Source organism: Astyanax mexicanus, chromosome 19 (genome assembly GCF_023375975.1).
Source record: "Astyanax mexicanus isolate ESR-SI-001 chromosome 19, AstMex3_surface, whole genome shotgun sequence".
Classification (NCBI taxonomy): domain Eukaryota; kingdom Metazoa; phylum Chordata; class Actinopteri; order Characiformes; family Acestrorhamphidae; genus Astyanax; species Astyanax mexicanus.
The window spans coordinates 39777546-39801888 of NC_064426.1; the positions used below are offsets into that span (position 1 = coordinate 39777546).

Sequence of the window (24343 nt, forward strand, 5' to 3'; positions counted from 1 at the left end):
AAAATTACTCGATCAATTTTTTTAATCGAGTAACTCAAATTACTCAAGTAATCGTTTCACCCCTAATCTCACATATGAACAGATTAGAAAAGGTACCAGTGTTTAGTCTAAACTTTACTTTTGTAAATGTAACTGTGCATGGGATAATAAACCAGTCTTTAATTAGCACAGATGTGTGGTATAAGGCAGACAATGGTGGAATCTGTGCTTTAACTGACAGGTAAGACAGCATACAGAGCTTAGAGTACATAAGAATTATAAATGTTATAAATGAGAATTAAAAGCAAAAATAATCATGTCTACATTAGAACTGAGTCTGGGCTTGTTTGGGGGAGGAGCCTATTATCACACAATAACTTTTTCCATACTATGGTTTGATTGCACAATTTTATACACTTATACTTTTCTGTGTCAACTTTTTTGCAGTTTTTACTATTTTTATTGGATATAAAAACTTGAGGAACAGGGCTTGATTTTTTTTGGCCAAACACTGAAAGTGCAATGTTTATTTTTGCAGTGTTCAGACAAATCTTTCTATTTATCTCTATTATTTTTCCCAATGTTTCTTTGAAAAGCAAAATACATACTAGTGCATCTTAAAAAAAAAATAGAATATCATTAAAAAATTGCTTTATTTCAGTAATTCAGTAACTCATTTATTATATAGATGTATTAAACACAGAGTGTTCTATTTTAATGGTTTATTAACCCAAAAATAAGTAACTCAAAAACGTTAGAATATAATAGTCCTGCTGGAAAATGAAATCCGCACCTCCATAAAAGTTATCAGCAGCAGAGGGAAGCATGAAGTGCTGTAAGATTTTGTGGGAAAACAAAACTGCATTGACTTTATAATTGATAATAAAACACAGTGGATCAACACCAGCAGATAGCAGACATGTCTCTCCAAACCATCACTGATCATCAGTAAATTTTACATTTCATTTAAAGTAAATCAAGGGAGCAGAGTCTGGAGGAAGAGTGGAGAGACACACAGTCCAAACTGCTCGAGGTCTAGTGTGAAGTTTCTACCAATCAGTGATGGTTTAGAGAGACATGTCATCTGCTGGTGTTGATCCACTGTGTTTTATTATCAAGTCGATCGAAGAAAATTTTCAGTGCCAGGATGTGGAGTGAGAGGCTGGAAGTGTGAATGGTGTTAATGTGCGGTTAACACTTCATGAAAAACAACAGTGTGGATCTTATTTTGACTAAGCTGGTCAATTCCCACAGTCAGATCTCTAACTGTAGGTTTACTGTAGGTTTTAAGTTTTCAGACAGTGCGTCTAATCCGGGGAGAGAACTAAAGTTAGCAGAGAGCTAGATAACATTAGCAGCGAGCTTGCTAACATATTAATGTTAGCAGCAAGTTAGCTAACATATTAACTTTAGCTAGCTAAAACGCTAGCTAATGTTACCAGGGATAAAACTAAGGTTAGCAGAGAGCTAGATAACATTAGCAGCGAGCTAGCTAACATATTAACTTCAGCTAGCTTAAACACGCTAGCTAACGTTACCAGGGATAGAACTAAGGATAGCAGAGAGATAGCTAACATTAGCGGCGAGCTAGCTAACATATATTAACGTTAGCAGCAAGGTAGCTAACATATTAACTTAAGATAGCTTAAACGCGCTAGCGAACATTACCAGAGATAGAACTAAGGTTAGCAGAGAGCTAGCTAACATTAGCGCTGCGTTAGCTTGCATACTAACATCGGGGGAAAGTTAGCTAACGTTACCGGGGAGAGAACTGAAGAAATTATGACTTATGATTTTTGGGTCTTAAATTATATTTATTGAGGTCTTAAAAAAGGTCTTAAAAAACATGTCTTAAGAACCCTGGTTAAGAAAGTGCACTTTTTATTCCTTTATAATATGTTAGCATTATCATTAGCGATAGCCTCCACTGTTGGTAAAAAGAGTAAGCCATGTGATTCTCCCTTTTACAAAAACAGAGCATTTAAAGGATGATTTAATATAGTTTCAGGTATTTTAGGATCTTTTATGGACCACTTAAAATAGTTCCTGCAGACTCTAAATTAGCACAGAGGCTAATCCAGCAAGCTAACTATGGAGCCAGTCGCTACTTTAATCCATGCTTCATTTTTCTCCAAGCTGTGGACCAGAGGTGGAAAGTAATGAATTACATTTACTCAACTTACTGTAATTGAGTAGATTTTATGAGTAATTTGTATTTTTTCAAGTAATTTTTAAAATGGGTAATTTTACTTTTACTTAAGTACATTTTGACAAATGTCATTTACTTTGCTACATTGGAAAACTCCCAATTACTGAATAAAAAAATGCTGGGGGGAAAAAAAAAACAATTGTCTAAAAAAAAAAAAATTGGCGTGGATGCGCCGGTTCACGGCGCATAGCAGTTAAAATAACAGCAATCGCAAATTAATAAATAATAATGAACTATAAAACTATAAAATTACAGTTTATAGTCACCTATATTACCATAACTTTTTAACAGTAATAAAAAAAAATGGATCATAGAAAACTTAACCACTTGTTTTATGGGGTGGTCTGAACAAATACTGCCTGAAAGGTCCAAATTATTATGTGGAATAATATTTTATTAAAAACAATTTAATTTTTTTTTTACATCAAATAATTAAAAGTAACTATATAACTTTTACTCAAAGTACATTTTAAATGGAGTACTTTTTATTTTTACTCGAGTAGATTTTTAGATGGGTACTTTTACTTTTACTTTTAGTAGATTTTTAGCAAAGTAAAGGTACTTTTACTTAATTACAATTTTTAGTACTTTTTCCACCTCTGCTGTGGACACAGCATCACTGTGCTGAAGCCTCTCAGGCTCATGCACATACAGCGTTGCATGTTTTCAAGTTGGAATAGGCAAAAAAATAAAAAATAAATAAAAGACACTATCATACATTTTACATTTATCTTACATTTTTTTTTAAACTCAGAAACTCAACACATTACAATATTCTAATTTGAAAAGCATGCATCTTTTATATAATACAATAAAAAATAAAAAAAACTACCAGCTTATAAAAATGATTAATGATCTTAATTATGATTAATCACATAATTATTGTTGTGTGACATATTTTTGTTAGTTTATTTAATAAAAGATGCATATTTAAATGTAACTCATTTATATGGCTATTTAGTACTTTTTTATTATTATTATTATTTTTTAATGGTATGTTCAAATACTGTTGTTTCAATAATATTCAAAAATTTAGTTAAACAAAAAAATGTTAAGGGACAACTTTTTTTTATTTTATTTCAGTGGCATTGTACTGCAAAGTATCAGATTGGGACTTGGTTTTGGTAGAAACTCAAAATACTATTAAAATACTATAAAAAAATACTATAAATACTATTTTTGTTTAAGTGGTGCTTTGATTAAATTGGCTTATACCCGATCCAATGAAATTTACCTGTATCACTTCAGGAAATGCTGATTTAAAAAAACAAGGTTAACTTAAGATTTAGATCTGACCAAACCAACTGTAGGTGTGAAAGACGCCTTTAAAATAAGTGAGGTCTTTACTTATTTAGGAGGAATTTTAGCTGCGCTTCTCAAATTAGTGTTTATTACTGGTTCAGGATTGCTTAGAATGTATAATTACAGGTTTTGTGTGAGGTCCTGCTTTGTGGATTATTTTGGAACGCATACTTACAGTTTCATCCCTGTAACTAAGCTGAAAACTTCTTTATATTTAGTTAAAATGATGTTAAATGGTGCAGCCTGTTATTTAAAAACTCACACAGAGTTGTTAAGGATCAGTGACCGTTTAAAACACATGGTATAGGCTTACAGATGAAGATGAGGAGGATGGAGAATCCTGCGAACTCGTAGGGGTCAGACTGAGGAAGACCCTGTAGCTTGGTTAAGATCTTTTGAAGGATGCTCAGTGTCTCCTCCTTGGCGTCCATTCTGTTAGATGGTCAGATATCTGTGGATAATGAACAGAGAGACACAGTGTTGGGGTTAGTTATGGGAATCACAGTGCATCTGATGATACAATATCACAATACGATAAGGATGATGATATAATACTACGATTCATCATCCTTACGACTGAAGAGGATAAAACACTCTTAAATAAACAAATACCAGAAATTATGAATTTATCAGTGTTTTAGTATAACAGAATTTTACAACCAATATACTTGACTGCAGGTTTACCCTGTTCTTTTAATTATAGTGCCACCATGTGGAGTAACGCAGCTGTAACTTTAGTAGGTCTAATTGGGGCGTGAGTCTTAGGGAGTTAAGAGCATCTATATTTTAATAAAAAAAAAAATTGCTATTTGACGCCATGTATCGATATGATAAAATACAATTTAAACAGTATAATATATAGTGTTATCGATATATTGTCCCAGAGCAGTGGGCTCATTCCTGCTACTTTAGGTTTCGCCCATTGCTGACAAACGATGGAGCTCCATCCAATCCTTTTAAATGATTTGGTGAATTAAATTGCTGAATGCAATCAAATCTTTACAGCAATGATCCAGAAACATATAGTACAAAACCTTTCCTGGACATTAGAGGCAGGTACTCCAACAAAAGGAGGATAAACTCTTTGATACCCTGGAATTCAGAATAATCAATAATTGATGACAAACGATGGAGCTCCATCCAGTACTTTTTAAATGATTTGGTGAGTTGAATTGCTGAATGCAATCAAATCTTTACAGCAATGATCCAGAAACATTTAGTTTAAAATATTTCTTGGACAGTAGAGACAGGTACTCCAACAAAAGCAGGATGAACTCTTTTTGACACCCTGGAGTTCAGAAGAAACAATAATTGAGCAGCTGTCCAAACACTTTTGTCCATATTAATCGTATTAGTACAACACTGATAACATACTGGGTCCCAGTATTTAAATGAGACCTTTTAAACGGATTACTAATGAATGAATGTGTGTGTGTGGTGAGCTTGCTGACGGATGTGTAATGTTCCTGATGGTGAGTGTTCCTGTGGGTGTTCTGATGAATCAGGATCAGGTTCACACGTCCAAACGTTTCAGACCGTCTCTGTTTATGAGCCTATATTTTTCTCATTGTGTTCACTAGTGTTGTTTTAAAAAGTGCACAAGATTGGTAATAATATACAGCATATCATATGAAATATGTATCTTGATTTATTATAAATTTCACTAACAGGATGTAAAACGTGAATTAGCAAACGAGTTTTGTTTCTAGCTACAGACCTCTTTTGTGTGCATTATAGGCAGCTTTTATATTGTCTGTCTGTCTGTCTGTCTATCTATCTCTATCGCTGTCTATTTGTCTATCTGTCTGTCTTTCTGTCTATCTGTCTATCTCTGTCTATTTATTTATCTATCTGTATGTCTGTCTTTGTCTGTTTCTGTATTTCTATCCATCTGTCTATGTCTGTCTATCTATCTATTTATCTATCTGTCTACTTATCTATCTGTCTATTTATCTCTGTCTGTCTATCTGTCTATTTATCTATGTCTATCTATCTATCTTTGTCTGTCTATCTCTATCTGTCTGTCTGTCTGTCTATCTATCTCTGTCTGTCTTTCTCTCTCTCTATCTATCTCTGTCTATCTGTCTTTCTCTCTCTATCTATCTCTGTCTATCTATCTGTCTCTCTCTATCTATCTATCTATCTATCTATCTATCTGTCTATTTATCTCTGTCTGTCTATCTGTCTATTTATCTATGTCTATCTATCTATCTTTGTCTGTCTATCTCTGTCTGTCTGTCTGTCTGTCTCTATCTATCTATCTATCTATCTATCTATCTATCTATCTATCTATCTATCTATCTATCTATCTAATCATGTAAACTGCTGATCTGTCTAATCTGATATATTAGCCAGATAATATACTGCTATGAATAAACGCTATCTCTGCTGCTCCATGCTGTTTACACACTGAGCACAGTCTGTGCTGCATTCACTGCTCACCTCTACACTGCACAGCCCTTTGAAAACACTGTGTTTTTAAAGCACCACGGCAAATTTTCAGCATTCTGTGTTAAAGCAGCTTCACACTGCACAGATGTACATGCTGGAACAGAGAATCTTCTTAATATATTTATTTTCTTACTTAAAAAAATATATATATTGCTTAAAAAAAATCATTGTATTAGTCATGTTTTTTAAATCCGAATTCAGAAAGCTGATGAATGAGGTGTGATATTTAAAGTAATCTAACTTCTAGACATCATAAAATATCAGTAAATCCGCTAATATGTTACCACCAATTGATAATGTGATTTAAATTTGCATTAAATTTGCATTGTCCGCTCACACGGATTTTCCTACCATTGCTTTGCTGATGACACCCTGCTATACCTGTCGTTCTCACCTGAAGATCACTCAATCTCTGCACGGATATCGCAGTGTCTCTCTGACATATCCTCATGGATGAGGGAGCATCACCTTCAATTAAATCTCTCAAAGACTGAACTTCTGGTTATACCAGCAAAACCATCTTTTCAACACAACCTCTCTATAAGTATCGACTCTCTCTCTCTCTCTCTCACCGACAAAGGTTGCTAGGAACCTGGGTGTTCTGGTTGATGACCAACTCTCCTTCACGCACCATGTGGCCTCAGTTGCTCGGTCCTGCCGCTTTGCGCTCTATAACATCCGAAAAATTAGACCGTTCTTGACGCAACAGGCCACCCAACTCCTGGTGCAAGCGGTCGTCATCTCACGCCTTGACTACTGCAATGCCCTGCTAACTGGCCTCCCGGCCTGTGTAGTAAAACCACTCCAGATGATCCAGAATGCAGCAGCACGTCTGGTCTTCAACCAGCCAAAACGGGCACATGTCACCCCGCTGCTCATTGAGCTCCATTGGCTACCAGTTGATGCTCGCATCAAATTCAAAGCTCTTACAATCGCCTACAAGGTGATGACAGAACAGGCTCCTTCCTACCTGCACTCGCTCCTGAAGGCTTACGCTACCTCCCGGCCGCTGCGCTCCTCCAATGAACGTCGCCTCGCTTTGCCAAACACTCACACAAAGCAATCCAGACTGTTCTCATACAGAGTTCCCCAATGGTGGAACAAACTACCTTCCACTACCAGATCAGGAGAATCTCTCGCTATCTTTAATAAACTCCTGAAGACAGAGCTCTTCAAAGAGCACTTACTCTCTTAACACCTCTAACACACTAACTACTTCTAACCTCATTTCCTTCTTCCCCTCCTTCACTCCTCTATCCTATTATTCCCCTTTGACCTCCTTTTATCCCTATCCAAAGATGTTTTACCTTTAAACTTATTTTACATTGTACTTGACTATTGTAAGTCGCTTTGGACAAAAGCGTCTGCCAAATGTAATGTAATGTAATGTAATGTAAAAAACAAAATGATGCACTAATATTAGTCATAGTATTAGACATGGCACCAGTAGGTTCAGGTTAATCTGCTCCAGAGGGTTTTGGTGCTTTGTGTGCATTTGTACATCTGAAACAAATTGCATTGGGTGCAATTTACAGTAGTTGTAGTATCATGTAAATTTTAAAACTTTATTTAAAGTATGTTGTGGGCACAATATATCCAGCAAAATTATTGCAATATTATACTTTATCTTTGCAGTTTCTCACGCCTCTCCCAAAACACAAAACACAGAGTGAGTACAGGCACAGGGTGAACTTCCATGTGCAGTCAGCTGTAGTGTAAATAAAAGCACAGGTCTTAACTTAGCATTTCTCTGGGGGGTCTACAGAAATAACCACCTCTGCTGCAGCATGGCAGGACCTGCAGGACCCGCAGGGCGCAGGCCGGCTGCCCGCGAGCATGTGGCCTGTCTGCACGGCTGCGCAGACCTCAGAGTTCAGAGCAGGAGAAAAGGGGAACCGGTAGTTAAATCAGTTTGGGTCTGTAATCAGACCCGCGGTTCTGGTGCTGGTGTGGTGGGGTGTGGTTAGGGTGGGGTTTGCTCCGCAGGGTTAAATGGCTTTGGGTGGAGCTGCACGGTTGGCTGAACAGGGCTGACGGAGGAAGCTGCTGCTTTTAATTTCATTTCCACAGAACTTTACTCTCAGGATAATGCAGTGTATATAGTGTGTGTACAGGTCTAGGTTCTATTTAGATAGCTAGCCGTTAGCTAATTGGGTTTGTTGTTAGCTTGCCTGTTTCGCTAGTTGATTAGTTAGCAGTTAGCTTTGGAGAGAAAGTTTACAAGCTTTTTATTTTACCTTTTATTCAATTAATTTTTGCAAGCTGCCTAGTTAGCTTACAAGTTTTGCTGGTTGGTTAGATGACAACGTTTTTGCTTATTGTAAAGTTAGCTAATTGCCTTTACAGTAAGCTAACACATTTTTTCTAGTTTGATGTTTAGTCAGTTGCTTTATAACCTGCAATAAAATCTTTACATAACTAAATAGCTAATTATATGATGCCAGTGTTGTAAGGTTGTATTCAAAGTAATTTTAGAGCATTTCTATTGGTCCGTTCGTCATCATAATAATAATAATTTGAGCTGGGACGTTTGTAGCAAGTAGTTGGTTAACCCCTGGACAGGCTTTGGTCCAAATATGGGCTACAAATGTAAATTATATAAAATCATTTTTTCTCTCTACAGCAAAATAACTTATTTTAAATAAAAAAAAATCACATTCTGAAAACTTTGAGGGCTTTGGAGACTCCTCTAAAGGACACTTGGAGAAGCTGCATGTTCACTCTCTACTCCACCCAATAATATGTTTAAAAATGGACACACAAACTAGACAACTGTAACAAAATAAAAGTTTTGGAGGACATTACATGTTTGATTTGTATTCACAAAAATACTGCTTTTAAAACATTTTTGTGATTTTTATTCACTATATTTTTATTATGTACAGTATCATATTTAAATAAATATTTTTAGATATTTCAAAAATAAATACATTCAGTTTTTTAGTAATGTTTCCTGTCAAATATGAAACCTTTTGTGTGTATTGCTTAAATAGATTTCCTCAAAATTTAGCGTGTAATGTCAGGCAGAAAATTGAGAAAAAAGCTGGCATTAAGCGAGTTTAACTAGCTTTGTAGTCAACTAGTAGGTTATTTCTTAGTTGTTGAATAGTTAACTAATTATATTTATCTAGTTGATTAATTAGCCAATTAGCTTTTAAGTTAGTTAGAAAGTTTGTTTCTAACTGATTTTTGAGTTATTTGGTTTAGTTGTTAGCTTGTTTGCAGGTTTTTGCTAGTTTTAGGTTAGTTTTGTAGTCAGCTTGCGAGTTTTTGCTAGTTTGTTAACTTTCTATGACGCAGGTTTGGCCTTAGGCAACAAACCACTTCTTTGTAGATTACACCATCCCTTTAATTTGTGCAATGTTCGTTTTTTTTTTTTTTTTGTATATAATGTCACAAGACACGTCACCATTCAGTAAAATTAGGGGGTAGAAGTTTGGTTTGACATTTTACTTTAAAGGTGTAGCAATCATTTTAGGAGTCAAAGTTACATGGGATTTAATACCACCAATTGGTAAATTTAATATATAGTTTTTAGATGATTGTGCATAAATATGTAAAAACATAATTTTTTATTATTTATTTAAAGGTGATTTTTTTTTTTATTTGCTTATTAAAACAGTACTTTTTTCATTTGTCGCCTCAGGACAACAAAAAATACAGTTTTGTTAGTGGAATAATTCTAAAGCAGCAGTGGTGGTTATAATTTTTGTCCAAAAATGTAAAATGCATGCCATTTTGTAGTCAGCTAATTTTTTCCTAAGGTAACTGGCTTTGTTTTTAGCTTGCATAGTTAGCTAATAAGCTTTTTAGCCGGCTTGCGTTTTTTGTTCTAGTTGAATAGTCATTGGTAATTGGCTTTTAAGTGGTCTAGCAAAGTTTTGGCTGTAGTTTGTCAGTCAGCTAATTGGCTTTGTAGCCACCTAACAAGTTTCTTCCTAGTTGGTTAACTAGCTAACTGGCTTTTTTAGGATGTTTTTACTTGAAGGAGAACTCTGGTGTAAAATGGACTTTTGCTGTAGTAAAACATGATAAAAAGTTCTTACCTTTGATGAATAGCACACCTCCATTCTCCCACAGCGTTCTGAGATCCAGAAATTTTAACAGTTTGTCCAAAAACCCTTCAGACTGGGTGAAACAGGGCATAATTTACCATAACTTACCCTTTTTACACGGTTATCCAGCTCAAAGTAGCTCCACACCTCCTTGCTAGAATCTGTTGTTAAAAGTGATTTTTAAAAAGCTTCTTGTGCACTTTTTAAGTTATTAATGCCTCGTTTGAAATGTCAGAGCTCTCCAGATTCTAGTAAGGAGGTGTGGAGCTACTTTGAGCTGGATAACGGTGTAAAAAGTGATTTATCAGGGTAAATTATGCCTCGTATCACCCAGTCTGAAGGGCGTTTGGACAAACTGTTAAAATTTCTGGATCTCTGAACGCTGTGGGAGAACGGAGGTGTGCTATTCATCAAAGATAAGAACTTTTTATCATGTTTTACTACAACAAAAGTCCATTTTACACCAGAGTTCTCCTTTAACTTTAAATGTCATTAATTGGCTTAGCAGTTTATAGTAAGCACAGCTATACTGCTCTATTAAATTTTGTTCCATACAGCAGTTTTCTGTATAGTGATCCAGACCATTCTGCACACAGCATTACATTATCTTAATCCATGTACTATAGAACTGATTGGAGAACTGAGCGTGTCTTGGCTCATGATCTTATCATAACAAAATAACTCAAATTCTGCGGTTGATGAGTGACTGAGAGAAGTTCTCTTTTTGCAGTTGATGGGTGACAGATGGTGACAGACAGCAACTGGTTTTACACTGTAGTGCATTGTGAACTTCTGCTCCTCATTGTTTATGGAGTGCGAGACATTTCTCCATTTCTGAAAGTGTAACTTTAGTATTGATCCTGTTTTAACGCTGGTTTTTGCTGCTGTTGTGTTGTTGTAAGTCTGATCTTTGGAGCTGCTGCTGTGTTTGAACAGTGTGAACAGTGCGGAGGGGGGAAATGGACTTTAGATAACAGCGGCGGAACAGCAGAGTGGTCCCAGTTGCGAATGCCAGATTAAAGTTAATTTGCATGGGAGTCACATGCACAGCGAGAGAGGGTGAACAGTCATGACAACAAGATTCCAGTCCTGTTGCTCATCGGAAAGGCATGCTTCATTATGCGAGTGTGCTCGGCGTTGTTGTAAACACGATTGATTGAAACGTTTGACATATAGGTGTGACTAGGGCTGGGCGATGTATACTGTAAATATTGATCTATTCAAAACTATAAAGTAATCAAAAACTTAATAACCACTTCAGTTTCTCAATCAGTTTCTCTGATTTTGCTATTTATAGGTTTATTTTTAAGTAAAATGAACATTGTTGTTTTATTCTATAAACTACAGACAACATTTCTCCCAAATTCCAAATACAAATATTCTCATTTAGAGCATTAATTTGCAGAAAATGAAAAATGCCTGAAATAACAAAACAACAAAAAAAAACAGATGCAGAGCTTTCAGACCTCAAATAATGCAAAAAAAAAAGAAAACAAGCTGTTCATATTAATACAGAGATTTAGGAGTTCAGCAATCAATATTTGGTGGAATAACGCTGGTTTTAATCACAGTTTTTCATGCATCTTGGCATCATGTTCTCCTCCACCAGTCTTACACACTGCTTTTGGATAACTTTATGCTGCTTTACTCCTGGTGCAAAAATTATATTACTGATACACACAATTAGATATTCACTGTGTAAATACAGTACACAGCTTAAATTGCTTTTGGTGTTCTTATCATATTGTGCATCACAATTTCTTCTAAGTATACAGTATGTATTATAGGTTGTAGTCAGATGCGTATGACCCCTGGGTGTGCCTTTAACCTGGAATATCTTACCAAACCAGTTTGTAATGGTGTAAAACAGGAGACGCTCTCTTACCTCAGGGCTATTCGCTGCTCTCCAGTAGTTCAGAGCGTAGATTTGAGAGTTTTGAGAATAAAGCTCCTCTCCAGCTCCTCTGCAGATCTCTCTGGAAAGGTTTTTTTCAGAACAGTTCTGAGTTTTGACTGCAGGCCAGGCTTGTTTTGACGTTATTTCGTCTCGTTTCCTTCACTTCCTCCAGTTCAGGCTCAGTTTTAGTCCCAGCCTTTTCTCATTAGCGTGTTTTCCGTTCTGTCAGGATTTCTGCGCTCTGTATGGACAGTCTGTAGCCAATAGAACAGCCAGCCTTTGAAGAGTTATTCCAAACTGGGTTCCAGGTTCTGTAGAGTGCAGGTCTGGGAATTCTACACTCTACAGACTCCACGGGCAACAGGACTCTCTGCTAAAGCTTTCTAAGTTTTCCAGTTGTGTTTTGACTGCTGTCCAGGCTTGTCTTGGTTATGTCTTGTCTTTCGTCCCTGTCTTGGAGCTGTCTTGTCTTTTAGTCTTGTTTTAGGCTCGTCTTGGTGCTTTCTCGTCTTTTTGTCTTGATGCTGTATTGTCTTTTTTTAATCTTGTCTTTATACCTTGTCTTGGTGCTTCCTCGTCTTTTAATCTTGTTTTTTGTCTTGTCTTTATTCCCTGTCTTTAATCCTTGTCTTGGTGCTGTCTTGTTTTTAGTCTTGGTGCTGTCTTTCTTTTTTTCTTGTCTTGGTGCTCCCTCTTCTTTTAGTCTTGTCTTTTAATTCACTTGGTGCTGTCTCGTCTGTTTTTTGTATGTTCAATCCTTGTCTTGGTACAGTCTTGTCTTAGTCCTGTTTTTTGTTTTGTCTTGGTGCTGTCTTTTCCTTTTTCTTGTCTTTATACCTTGTCTTGGCGCTGTCTCGTCTTTTAATCTTATCTTTAGTCTTGGTGCTGTCTTTCTTTTTTTCTTGTCTTGGTGCTCCCTCTTCTTTTAGTCTTGTCTTTAATTTGTCTTGGTGCTGTCTCGTCTGTTTTTTGTATCTTTAATCCTTGCCTTGGAACGGTCTTGTCTTTTAGTCCTGTTTTTTTGTCTTGTCTTGGTGCTGTGTTGTCTTTTTTTTGTCTTTATTCCTTGTCTTGGTGCTGTCTCGTCTGTTTTTCTTGTCTTTAATCCTTGTTTTGGTGCTGTCTTTCTTTTAGTCTTGTTTTAGTCTTGTCTTGGTGGTGTCTTGTCTTTATTCCTTGTCTTTATTCCTTGTCTGGTCCTTTTCTCCCTTGTCTTGACGCTGTCTTGGTTTCCTTCAATTCAGCTTTGGTTCGAGCCCAGGTCCTGCAGGCTCCAGTTCAGTCTGAGCTTTTCCAGTTTATCGTGTTTTCCACTCGGTCAGGATTTGGACGCTCTGTTTGTAGACAGTCTTTAGCCAATCGGACAGCCTTTAGTTCAGTTTGTGCAGTCCAGGCTGCACTCGCACTCTTGCTGCTTGCTCAGTTAGACGGTGTTGGTGTGTGTGTGTGTGTGTGTGTGTGTGTGTGTGTGTGTGTGTGTGTGTGAGATCTCCAGTCTCTACTGCATGACTAACTGGTTGGGACACAGGCGGCTTGTGTCTTTCAGCAGTGCGGTTCAGCTCTTTCTGACGGACTCTTCCTGTGCAGCAATACTTAAACTTCGCTCTCGCTGTAAAAGACTGTCTGTACGTCTTTATCTCTCTCTCTCTCTCTCTCTCTCTCTCTCTCTCTATTTACCTGGATTTTCCTTACCCCCCTCTTTTGTCTCAGCTGGACTGCCCACTTCTCACTTTCTCCGCCCTCTCGATCACTCTGTGGGAACTCTTCCCCCCCCCCCCCCCCTCCAGTCCCTTTCATAAAGTAGTCTGGCTGCACTGGAGCAAGTTGTGTGTGTGTTTGTGCTTGTTGCTTTCTGGGGGGGGTCAACACATACCAAAAAAGCAGTGGAATTTGTGCCTCTGTGTGTGTTTTGTGTGTGTTTTGTGTGTTTCTGTGTGTGTTTATTGCATAACTCAGGACTGGGTAAAAGAGTTTTTGAAACACAGACAGGGGGGACATCCGCATTTCAAAGGCACAGACCAACCTAAAGGAGGTTTCAGGAATCTTCAGTTTTTTGCTTATCAAAGATCCCACGACTGCAGAGGATCCAGTCACACCTTAACACTGTTTAAGGAGTGGCAGCTACATCAATAGTTCCACTCCCAAACTCCCACTCTAATCACATTTACAAGCTAATCAGATCCGTAAGGTTCGTCTCTGCAATAAACACTACTAGAGCCCTGCTGATTCAGTGTTGTCTATTTCAGTATTAGTGATGCACACAAGTTTATTAATTTGTACAACCCCAATTTTTAAATTGGGTTTTTGGGTTCTTGTTAAAAAAAATGTGCATAAAAACAAATAAATAACACAATGAATATTGTACTTATATTTTAATTACAATGGAACATAGAATATATATCAGATGTATCAAAAAACCAAGGAAGCCAAGGAAGGATCCCACCCACCCAGCACACGCACTTTTTGTCCCGCTCCCCTCAGGCCAGAGGCTGCGGAGCATCAAGTGCAAAACGACCAGACTGAGAAACAGCTTCATTCTTAAAATTTTTAGCTAGTCAACTGTGTATATCGCCCGTCTCTGGTGATGTCGAGTAGCCAGCGCACTCGGAGGAAAGCGCAGTGACTCCGTTCTGATACATCAGCTCACAGACGCAGCCTTGTGCTGATCCACATCACCATATGAGTGATAAGGGAAAGAGCACCATTTACTGTACCCACCCAGAGAAAGAAAAAGGGCAGTTGTGCTATCTCAGGGCTCCGGCAGCTGATAGCAAGCAGCATGAACGGGAGTTGAGGCAGCGATTTTCTGATCATAGTGGCAGTGATTAGCCTGCTGGACCACAAAATGACAATACATTTGAATTGAAATGAGATTTATAATGTGGAAACAGTGTTTAGGTGTGTGAATGTTCTTTTTTTGACAATATATATGTCACAATATAAAACAATGCAGATCCCATGGTGTCACCAGCAATATAAAACAATGCAGAGCCCATGGTGTATATGGTGTCTCGCGTCTGGACCGATCAAAACCCGAGCAAAACAGCAAAACAACAGTACTCAGCCCTTTAATCAGACATTTAAATGGCTTTTTAAAAGGTAAATAAGAGCGTTTGTTTTTCTGGGATTAAAAGCGTGAATTCAGCTGTAACTGGAAATATCTGCGCTGCAAACCAGTGTTGGACTGAGGTGCACAGCTTTCCACACATGCTCAAGTTTACTAAGTTCAAAAATCATGAGTTTACTGCACATGTTAAAAATATAACTCCACACATGGTGCACAGAGTTGTCCGTTCTGCCTGTCACTACTTACTGCAGCCTCATCTAACCTTTAACAGCAGGGTGAAGATTAGTTTCAGTCAAACAACAAAACAAACAATCAGTAAATAGAAGTCAGATAGCGGCACACTGACGGGATAATTTAACAGCAGCAGTGTTCTGGGAGTAGCGTTGGACAGAGACGTGGAGCACAGAGAGGGTCTTTGTGTGAGCGCAGGCAGATTTACAGTATTCATGTTGTTTCCATTCAGGGCCGAGTCCGGTCCCCCACCAGCTATTTCAGACCCTCTGTAACCTGAGACCTGCTGCTGTGTGTGTTAGGGAGGAGTGTATGTCTCTGAGAGGGAGTGTAAGGGTGTGCACTACTGTTCTTGTCTGTCTAAACTCAACACCAGATGTCCTGACCAGAATAGTAGCGACCAGAAAGATTAAGTAATAAAAGTGAAAATAATATGTTTGTTTTTGTGACTGGCCCCATTCTTGTTTTTTTTTTTTGTTTTGTTTTGTTTTTTTTTAATGCAATTTAATGCAATTTTAATGCAACAATGTTCTGCACTGTAGAATAATACTCAAGTCATTTAGACTATGGAAAAAAAATATTATCAAACAGAAAAAACATTAATCTTGGCTATAGTTTCTACCTTTTTATGAGGTAGAGTCACCTGGAATTCAGGCTTTCAGTTAACAGCTGTGCTGAACTCATCAAGAGATAATTACTTGAATTTCTTGTCTCTTAATGTAAAGGTTTGAGAGCATCAGTTAAAGTAAAGTAGTGAAGAGGTAGAGTTACAGGTATACAGTGAATAGTGAATATGTATAGAGTAATGTTCTAATACAGATGATAAGAAGCAACAACTACTTAACTAAGTAAAGAAAAAAATATGTGACTTCAGGAATGAAGGTCTGTCAATCAAAAAATCTCATGAGGAAACTGGCCCTAATCAGGACCGCCCCAGGAAAAGAACAAACCTCAGGTTTTTATTTAGCTCTAAAGCTGGTGCCCTGATATAAATAGTAGAAAAATGAGGGTACATTGATTAACAGTGCTAATAACAAATATACATATAAAATACATATATAATATACATATAATTGCATTTTACGTTTCTTACATTCATTCTTTTATTTACATTTAAATATACACTATAAAAATTTGCATCTGAAGAAAAACAAATGCAGTTAATCGCAGTTAATCACTTTTAATCTGATTAATTTTTTTGATCGATTGACACCATTAGTTAAGATATTACTTAACAATGTTTGTAACTGTCATAAGTCAACCTTTATTTTTGACCTGTATTGTAAAATGTTAGCCAGTTCTTTATTTAGTTTTAACTTTTTTTAAGGGGTGTGTGTTCTTAGTATATTTAGTAATTTTGTTCATTGTTCAGTTTGGTCTATTTAACTTTGAAACAGGAGAACAACATGCTTTTAACAAGCGAGTGATACGCCCAGTTGTGCTGGTTATATAAAGTGTTGGTGAGTCATGCTGTTGCACAGCAGAAATACATGCAGCGCTTTGTTTTGCCTGTATGGTCCAGCATGGTTGGGAGTGGCAGAGTGACTGTGAGGGGTACAGGGCAGATTCTGGTCTGAAAGTTAGCTACAGATTGTAGTCCCTTCTGGATTAATATACTTTTACAAGTATTTTTCATTTTAAACATACTGTATCAATTTTATGTTTTTTTTACATTGTAAGTTTAATATTGAAGACTATATTAAAGCTATACAGGAAGAGAATGGAAGATTTTAATCTCAGTGTCTTAAAGCTCACCTTCCGCGAAAATCCGATTTTTCTTGTTTTTTGTGGAATACAGTAGGTCTCTCCGAGTTGAATGTGTACACCTGCACATTAAACTGTTTTGCAGCCCCCATTGTCTGCAGGAGCTAAGCAAAGAAATCCCCCCTCCCCCCCTCCGAAAAACGGGTGAATTTTGAATTATCTTTCTGCCTACGTAGGCAGAAACTCACAGACCAGCCCACCTTGGCTCGAGAAACTCCCAGAGGCGGAGCTGAAGCGACGCAACATCACCGCTCATCAGTTAGGAGGTGGGAGGCAGTGAGCGGCAGAGCGGTGGAGGGGCGTCGCAGTGCTCCTAGCCAATCAGAGGAGAGATATTTGCATGCTGTTTGCATGTATGAATATTCATGAGCAAAGCTGGAATCCGGTCATTTTGGACACACCCCTAAAACAGTCCATTAAAAAAGAGCTACACAGAGACACCTGAGCACTTTTTTTTTTACAAAAACGGCTCACATGTCATTCATTCATACTAGAGACCACAACTAGACATTTTAAAATGAAAGAAAAAACGACGGAAGGTGACCTTTAATGAGGGAGAGTCACCTGGAATAGTTTTCTCAGCGTCTTGAATTAAGGAGTTCCTGGAGGTGCTGAACAATAGCTGCTGCTTTTCCTTCACACTGTGAAGCTCCAGCTCATCCCAATTAAATCACCTCAAAAAAAATCACCATCTCAGTTCATCAGGTTTAGATCAGAGGATTAATGTGCAGGAATAACACTTTTTTCATGTGTTTTCATGTTTTTAATATTAATCTACAATGTAGAAAATAGATTAAATAAATAAAGAAAGAATGAGAAAAAAAATGTTGAATGAGAAGGTGTGTCCAAACATTTAACTAGTACTATACATGCGACATTAGCATGGACATTTATACTTTTTTTGGTACCACTTTAAAATAAGACTACCTTTATAAAGGGTTTATAAATGGTTTACAATTAGTTTATTAATGGTTACTAATTAGGTTGTAAATGTCATTAATAATCAGTTATAACACATACATAAAAGGGGCAACAATGACCTGTTTGCCAAATAGTGAACCCACAGCCATATTTATTGTTGCCCCTTACTACGTATGTGTTATAACTGATTATTAATGTTTTTTAAGGCATTTACAACCTAATTAGTAACCATTAATAAACTAATTGTAACCATTTATAAACCCTTTATAAAGGTAGTCATATTTTAGTGGTTTTACTATTCACACCTTTCACAATCTTAAATGTAACTCTATAAGCTACACTACAAAAAAAATAATACAATTAACATAATATAATAATACAATACAATAATATACAATACAATAATATAACAATAATATAATACTGTCATGCTGCATTCCTCTACATTGACCTAGAAAGTTAAACCAGCAAATACACCCAAGGGTAAATCAACAGCCTGCAACATTTAGTGTTTTATTAGTCTGGTTACACTGTTTACATAGTCGTTAATCAATAAACCAGACTCTTTTTTTTTTTTTTTTTTTTTTTTTTTTTAATCAGGTCATCCACTTATCATGCAAGATATGTACATGATGTCAGTAATAATAAAGCCTATTGCTTGAGTTAAAATGTAAAAAACAAAAAGGCTCCACCTGGATGTAAGTAAGTAAATGATGATGGGTTGATGCTGCAGTTGGTCTGCAGGTTTAGGTTCAGCAACAGTATGTTTTAGGTGGTAAAATCACCACCTAAAAATGATGAGTTTCTTTGATTTTACCAAATTGAAAACCTCTGGAATATAATAAAGAGGAAGATGGAGGATCACAAACCATCAAACCACCAAACTGAACTGCTTGAATTTTTGCACCAGGAGTAAAGCAGCATAAAGTTATCCAAAAGCAGTGTGTAAGACTGGTGGAGGAGAACATGATGCCAAGGTGCATGAAAACTGTGATTAAAAACAGGGTTATTCCACCAAATATTGATTTCTGAACTCTTAAAACTTTATGAATATGAAATTTGTTTTTCTTTGCATTATTTGAGGTCTGAAAGCTCTGCATCTTTTTTGTTATTTCAGTCATTTCTCATTTTCTGCAAATAAATGCTGTTCAATATTTTGATTAGCAATTTGGGAGAACTGTTGTCTGTAGTTTATAGAATAAAACAACAATGTTAATTTTACTCAAACCTATACCTGTTAATAGTAAAATCAGAGAAACTGAATTGCAGTAAAAATAATTTATGGTGACAGGCCTATAAATAACAGCGTAACCGTTTCTCTGTTCTCTGTTCTCTGTGTCTCCAGGTGCAGACACGCCACCATCTCCCAGTTCTTTGGAGACCAGAAGCCCAACTGTGCCGGCTCCTGCGACTACTGCCATAACCCTAAATTAGTTCGAGCTCAGCTGGAGAGAGCCGCCGCCCTCAGCACCAGAACCGGCCCGGCTCAGAGCTCTGAACCCAGAGGGCCGTTCGGGTTTGACCGGGAGCTCTACGCTGGGGGGAAGAAGGGCTACGGGTTCGAGAGGTCAGCTCACACACTGCTGGTGGTCTCTGTAGTCTGTGTAGTCTGGGGGAGAATGGGAGAATAGGGCTTGTAAAATGTTTTAAATGATGTTTAACTGATAAACTGTCACTGCCCACATACTTCTGATTGTTCTTTACATTGGCATGGGTGTTTGTAATTAGATTATTCATTAGAGGGCAATTCTTGCATTTCTGGCAGCAACATAAAAGGAACACACATAAGGAAGACTATAAGGTAACTCTGATGGATTTATTCGATGCAACAGAGGAGACTCTTGGTCTTCCTCTTCTGGAGCTGTCCTGACGAGGGCCTGTCACGATAGCATAATTTTGAGGATGATATATCATCTCAGAAATGATTGTGATTACGCGACCTCCCGGCCGCTGCGCTCCTCCAATGAACGTCGCCTCGCTTTAACAAACAAACATTCACACAAAGCAAAGAACAATCCAGCCTGTTCTCATACAGAGTTCAATGGTGGAACAAACTACCTTCTACTACCAGATCAGGAGAATCTCTTACTATCTTTAATAAACTCCTGAAGACAGAGCTCTTCAAAGAGCACTTACTCCCCTAACACCTCTAACTAACTACCTTCTACTACCAGATCAGGAGAATCTCTCACTATCTTTAATAAACTCCTGAAGACAGAGCTCTTCAAAGAGCACTTACTCTCTTAACACCTCTAACTAACTACCTTCTACTACCAGATCAGGAGAGTCTCTCACTATCTTTAATAAACTCCTGAAGACAGAGCTCTTCAAAGAGCTCTTACTCTCCTAACACCTCTAACAAACTACCTTCTACTACCAGATCAGGAGAATCTCTCACTATCTTTAATAAACTCCTGAAGACAGAGCTCTTCAAAGAGCACTTACTCTCCTAACACCTCTAACTAACTACCTTCTACTACCAGATCAGGAGAATCTCTCACTATCTTTAATAAACTCCTGAAGACAGAGCTCTTCAAAGAGCTCTTACTCTCCTAACACCTCTAACAAACTACCTTCTACTACCAGATCAGGAGAATCTCTCACTATCTTTAATAAACTCCTGAAGACAGAGCTCTTCAAAGAGCACTTACTCTCCTAACACCTCTAACTAACTACCTTCTACTACCAGATCAGGAGAATCTCTCACTATCTTTAATAAACTCCTGAAGACAGAGCTCTTCAAAGAGCTCTTACTCTCCTAACACCTCTAACAAACTACCTTCTACTACCAGATCAGGAGAATCTCTCACTATCTTTAATAAACTCCTGAAGACTGAGCTCTTCAAAGAGCACTTACTCTCCTAACACCTCTAACTAACTACCTTCTACTACCAGATCAGGAGAATCTCTCACTATCTTTAATAAACTCCTGAAGACAGAGCTCTTCAAAGAGCACTTACTCTCCTAACACCTCTAACTAACTACCTTCTACTACCAGATCAGGAGAATCTCTCACTATCTTTAATAAACTCCTGAAGACAGAGCTCTTCAAAGAGCACCTACTCTCCTAACACCTCTAACTAACTACAAACTACTTCTAACCTCATTTCCTTCTTCCCTTCCTTCACTCCTCTATCCTATTATTTCCCTTCAACCTCCTTTAGGCCCTGTCTAAAGATGTTTTTACCTTTAAATTCGATTATTTCTGTACTTCACTATTGTAAGTCGCTTTGAACAAAAGCATCTGCCAAATGTAATGTAATGTAAAACAATATTGTCATTTTAAGACCATTTAAATGTCAATGACATTAATACAAACGTATATACTCTTTAAAATACAACAATATTTTTAATAATCATAGTTTGGGAAATATATACTGTTTTCTTTACCTACTACGGTCCACGCCATGTGTATGGAGTTGCAGTTTAAGTTTTTTTTTTTTTTTTACAGCATGTCTAAAATACTTTTCTCTGTTATATATATGTGAACAAACATTCATATAAACACAATAGACTATATCACGATAATCAAATATTATAAAGGTAGTGTCCATTTATTGTTCGATAAATCGATAATGCAGTTACTGTAACAGGCCTAGTGCCAGTTTCATCATCGTAATGTTTTTGATGGTCTTTTTTGTGACTGCGCTTGAGGATAATTTCAAAGTTTTTGAAATTGACTTTCGGATTGACTTACCCTAATTTCTGAAAGTACTTTAACCTTCTTTTTAACCTTTTTTTATTTAGTTGAGTAGTTTTTGTTTCTCATAATCTGGATTCGAACATTACTCAAATATTCACTATTCACTGTATACCTGTAACTCTACCTCTTCACTACTTTACTTTAACTGATGCTCTCAAACCTTTACATTAAGAGACAAGAAATTCTAATAAAAATAACTCTTGACGAGTTCAGCACAGCTGTTAACTGAAAGCCTGAATTCCAGGTGACTCTACCTCATAAAACTGACTGAGAAAATCCAGCAGAGATGTGCAAAAGCTGTCTAATATAAGCTAGAGGAGCTACTTTTAAGAATCTAAAATGTAAAATGTGTGTTTGTGTGTTCAGGCATGATGAGGATTGGGAGGGCAGTGGAGAGGAAGATTCTGAGAAACGCAAGAAGGAGTTTGGCGATATGTTTAAGAAGCAGATGAGTTTACGCAAGGTAAAACCTGGTTAACTCTCTCATTTTCTCACATTCTCTCTCTCTCTCTCTTTCTCTTTCTCTTTCCTTACTGTGTGCTTTGAATGTATTGAGAACCAATTAGAAATTACTGATGTATGATTGTAATCGGAAACATGGTTTCTATATTATTTGCAACCTGAAGGAATATAAAACTTGCCAGAAACAATAAAAAGGGGACATATTATGTAAAAAAAAAAATGTTTTTTTTTTGCATGCTTCAATTCCCACTTGGGCCTTAACTGCCCCTATAAAACATTATAAACACTTCAAACACCAAAAAACACCTGTTTTTTTGCAAATTAGCTGAAAGAGTTTGGTGTCAGGAATCATTGGCTTCTAAGAGCTGTTTGGATGCTCCTCCCTTATAGTGACATCACAATAAGGAAACCTGCATAGAACCCGCTTGGCTCCACCCCCCACACATCAACCCCTCCATCAGAGCCCTACCCACTAGATCAGATGAAGATTCGCAATTTCAGTCATTTTGGTCTGCTGGTTGAGAATCGCAGACAGTACACAGCAGGATAAGCTTGCAGACTTCGTCTAAGGGAGGGATCTGTACCTGCTGTCTGTCGCAAATCAGCAGATGAGGGAGAACTAAGAACTTTTAAATAATGAGTTTTGTGCTTCTATCACAGTTATGTGAGATTGATTTTATGCAAAGAACTTTTCAGCTGACATTAGTGATCGAGAGTTAGATTATTTTATGGGTGTAATTTACCTGGTGTTACCTTGTGTTTGTGTGATTAAATCAGAGTGGACCAAAGACCAAGTTCCCAGCAGCATTATTTTTTTTTGTAAGGACATTACCTGTTAAGGATTTCCTGAATTTCGACTGTTTTTTTCAGCTTTTTATTAGGGTCATCAATGGTACCTTTTTATTTTATGTGATTTTGTATGTAATAAAATTAAAAAAGGGCTCCAAAACTTGTGTAACCCAATATAGTGATGATGATACTGATTTCATTATTTTATGATAAATGTATTTACATGCACATGCCGACAACAACCAATCAGTGAGCAGCTTGTATGGACTGAATACCATTCAGCACATTCTTTCCCATTTCTTTTCACTCTCTTTTTCTTCTTTTCTCTTGCTCTCTATCTCTCTTTCTCTCACTCTCACTCTCTCGCACCCCTCCCCCAAACACACATCTGTTTTCCAGCTGTTGGCTACAGTCTTTACTCAGAGTGAAACTTACCAGCTTTAAACTTATTCCAGTCTGCAGTTTATGAGCAAGACCAAACAGTTTCGCTACTGTTTTCACATATACATACAGAACAGCTGTATTAGTTTTTGTCCTTCAAAGCCTTTAAACAATAGGACAGTACTGTATAACAACAGTGCACCAATGGTAATATGTAGGTTTGTTTGGTATGTCTGTCTGTTACATTCTGTTTGTCTTTATTTCCAGGCATCAGGAGGGCCAAAAGAGACTTTTGTTCCACCAGGTAAGTATTCCTATACAGGTACAGATCTCACCTACAGTTTGTTCAGCTGTTGTGTTCAGCAGAGAATACCCATCACTTTACGCTTTTAGGGTAAATATGGTAAGTTTACAAGCAAAAAAGGCCATTCCCCACCAACTGCAATTTCTTTTTAAATCATCAGTGCTCCTTATAATCCGGTGCACCTTATGTATGAATTCTATCAGTCAGGTATTAAGGAGCAGTAAAGCCACTTCGCTAAAGTACAGAGTTATACAGGAGTTTCAGTAAAGTTTCTCCAGCACCAAGACTGGAGCAGTATTAGCATTAGCCGCTAACCGCAGCACTAGCTCTTTCACTGTTCAGAAGTGAGTATATTGGACTGTAGTCTGTGTGTTTACCGTGTTAAAACAAGCTACATGGGATGAACCACTAGCTGATAGCGCCCGGGATTACCGGAATACTTAGGGTTCCTCATTGTAGCGCTGTTAGGTGGCATTTTTCTAACCCTAAGCAGCGCTAACTGCAGTTAGCGCTGCTTACTCACCCAAATAAACATTTTTAAGCAGAGAAATCAGTGAATATTAACATCCAGCAGTAAATTGACTTTGCTGAATTAGAAGGGAATAATGGCAGCACCCTTGTTCAGTTCATAATTCAGTGCGCCTTATGTATAAAAATAGACATAACTTAAAATACGGTGCACCCTATAGTCCATAAACTATGGTAATTTTTACTGTGAATCATTTTTGCCTTATTATGTAAACAGTAATAAACATGCCATACCTCTCACACCTCCTTTTTATTTCATTTTATCTTTTTTCTTTTTAATCTTTTTTATCTGCGATTTTA

The 24343-nt window shown here is 37.2% G+C and overlaps 2 protein-coding genes across 5 annotated transcripts in view; one reads left to right on the forward strand and one right to left on the reverse strand.

Moving 5' to 3' along the window:
• The window catches only part of si:ch211-120g10.1 (butyrophilin subfamily 1 member A1), a 125546-nt gene that overhangs the window by 70217 nt on the left and 30986 nt on the right, over positions 1–24343 (reverse strand). Inside the window, exon 11 of one of the 4 annotated variants that reach the window (XR_007427093.1) lies at positions 21657–21703. The exons of the other annotated variants lie outside the window; for them this stretch is intronic. The gene's annotated coding sequence lies outside the window, so the exon portion shown is untranslated. Of the gene's footprint in view, positions 1–21656; positions 21704–24343 lie in introns of those variants that run through there. 4 annotated transcript variants of the gene reach the window in all.
• Positions 1–24343, forward strand: part of recql5 (RecQ helicase-like 5) — a 49409-nt gene that overhangs the window by 11453 nt on the left and 13613 nt on the right. Inside the window, exons 8-10 of the mRNA XM_022664964.2 lie at positions 19222–19443; positions 21946–22042; positions 23479–23515. Of these exons, the coding sequence (XP_022520685.2) occupies positions 19222–19443; positions 21946–22042; positions 23479–23515 (356 nt within the window). The remainder of the gene's footprint in view (positions 1–19221; positions 19444–21945; positions 22043–23478; positions 23516–24343) is intronic.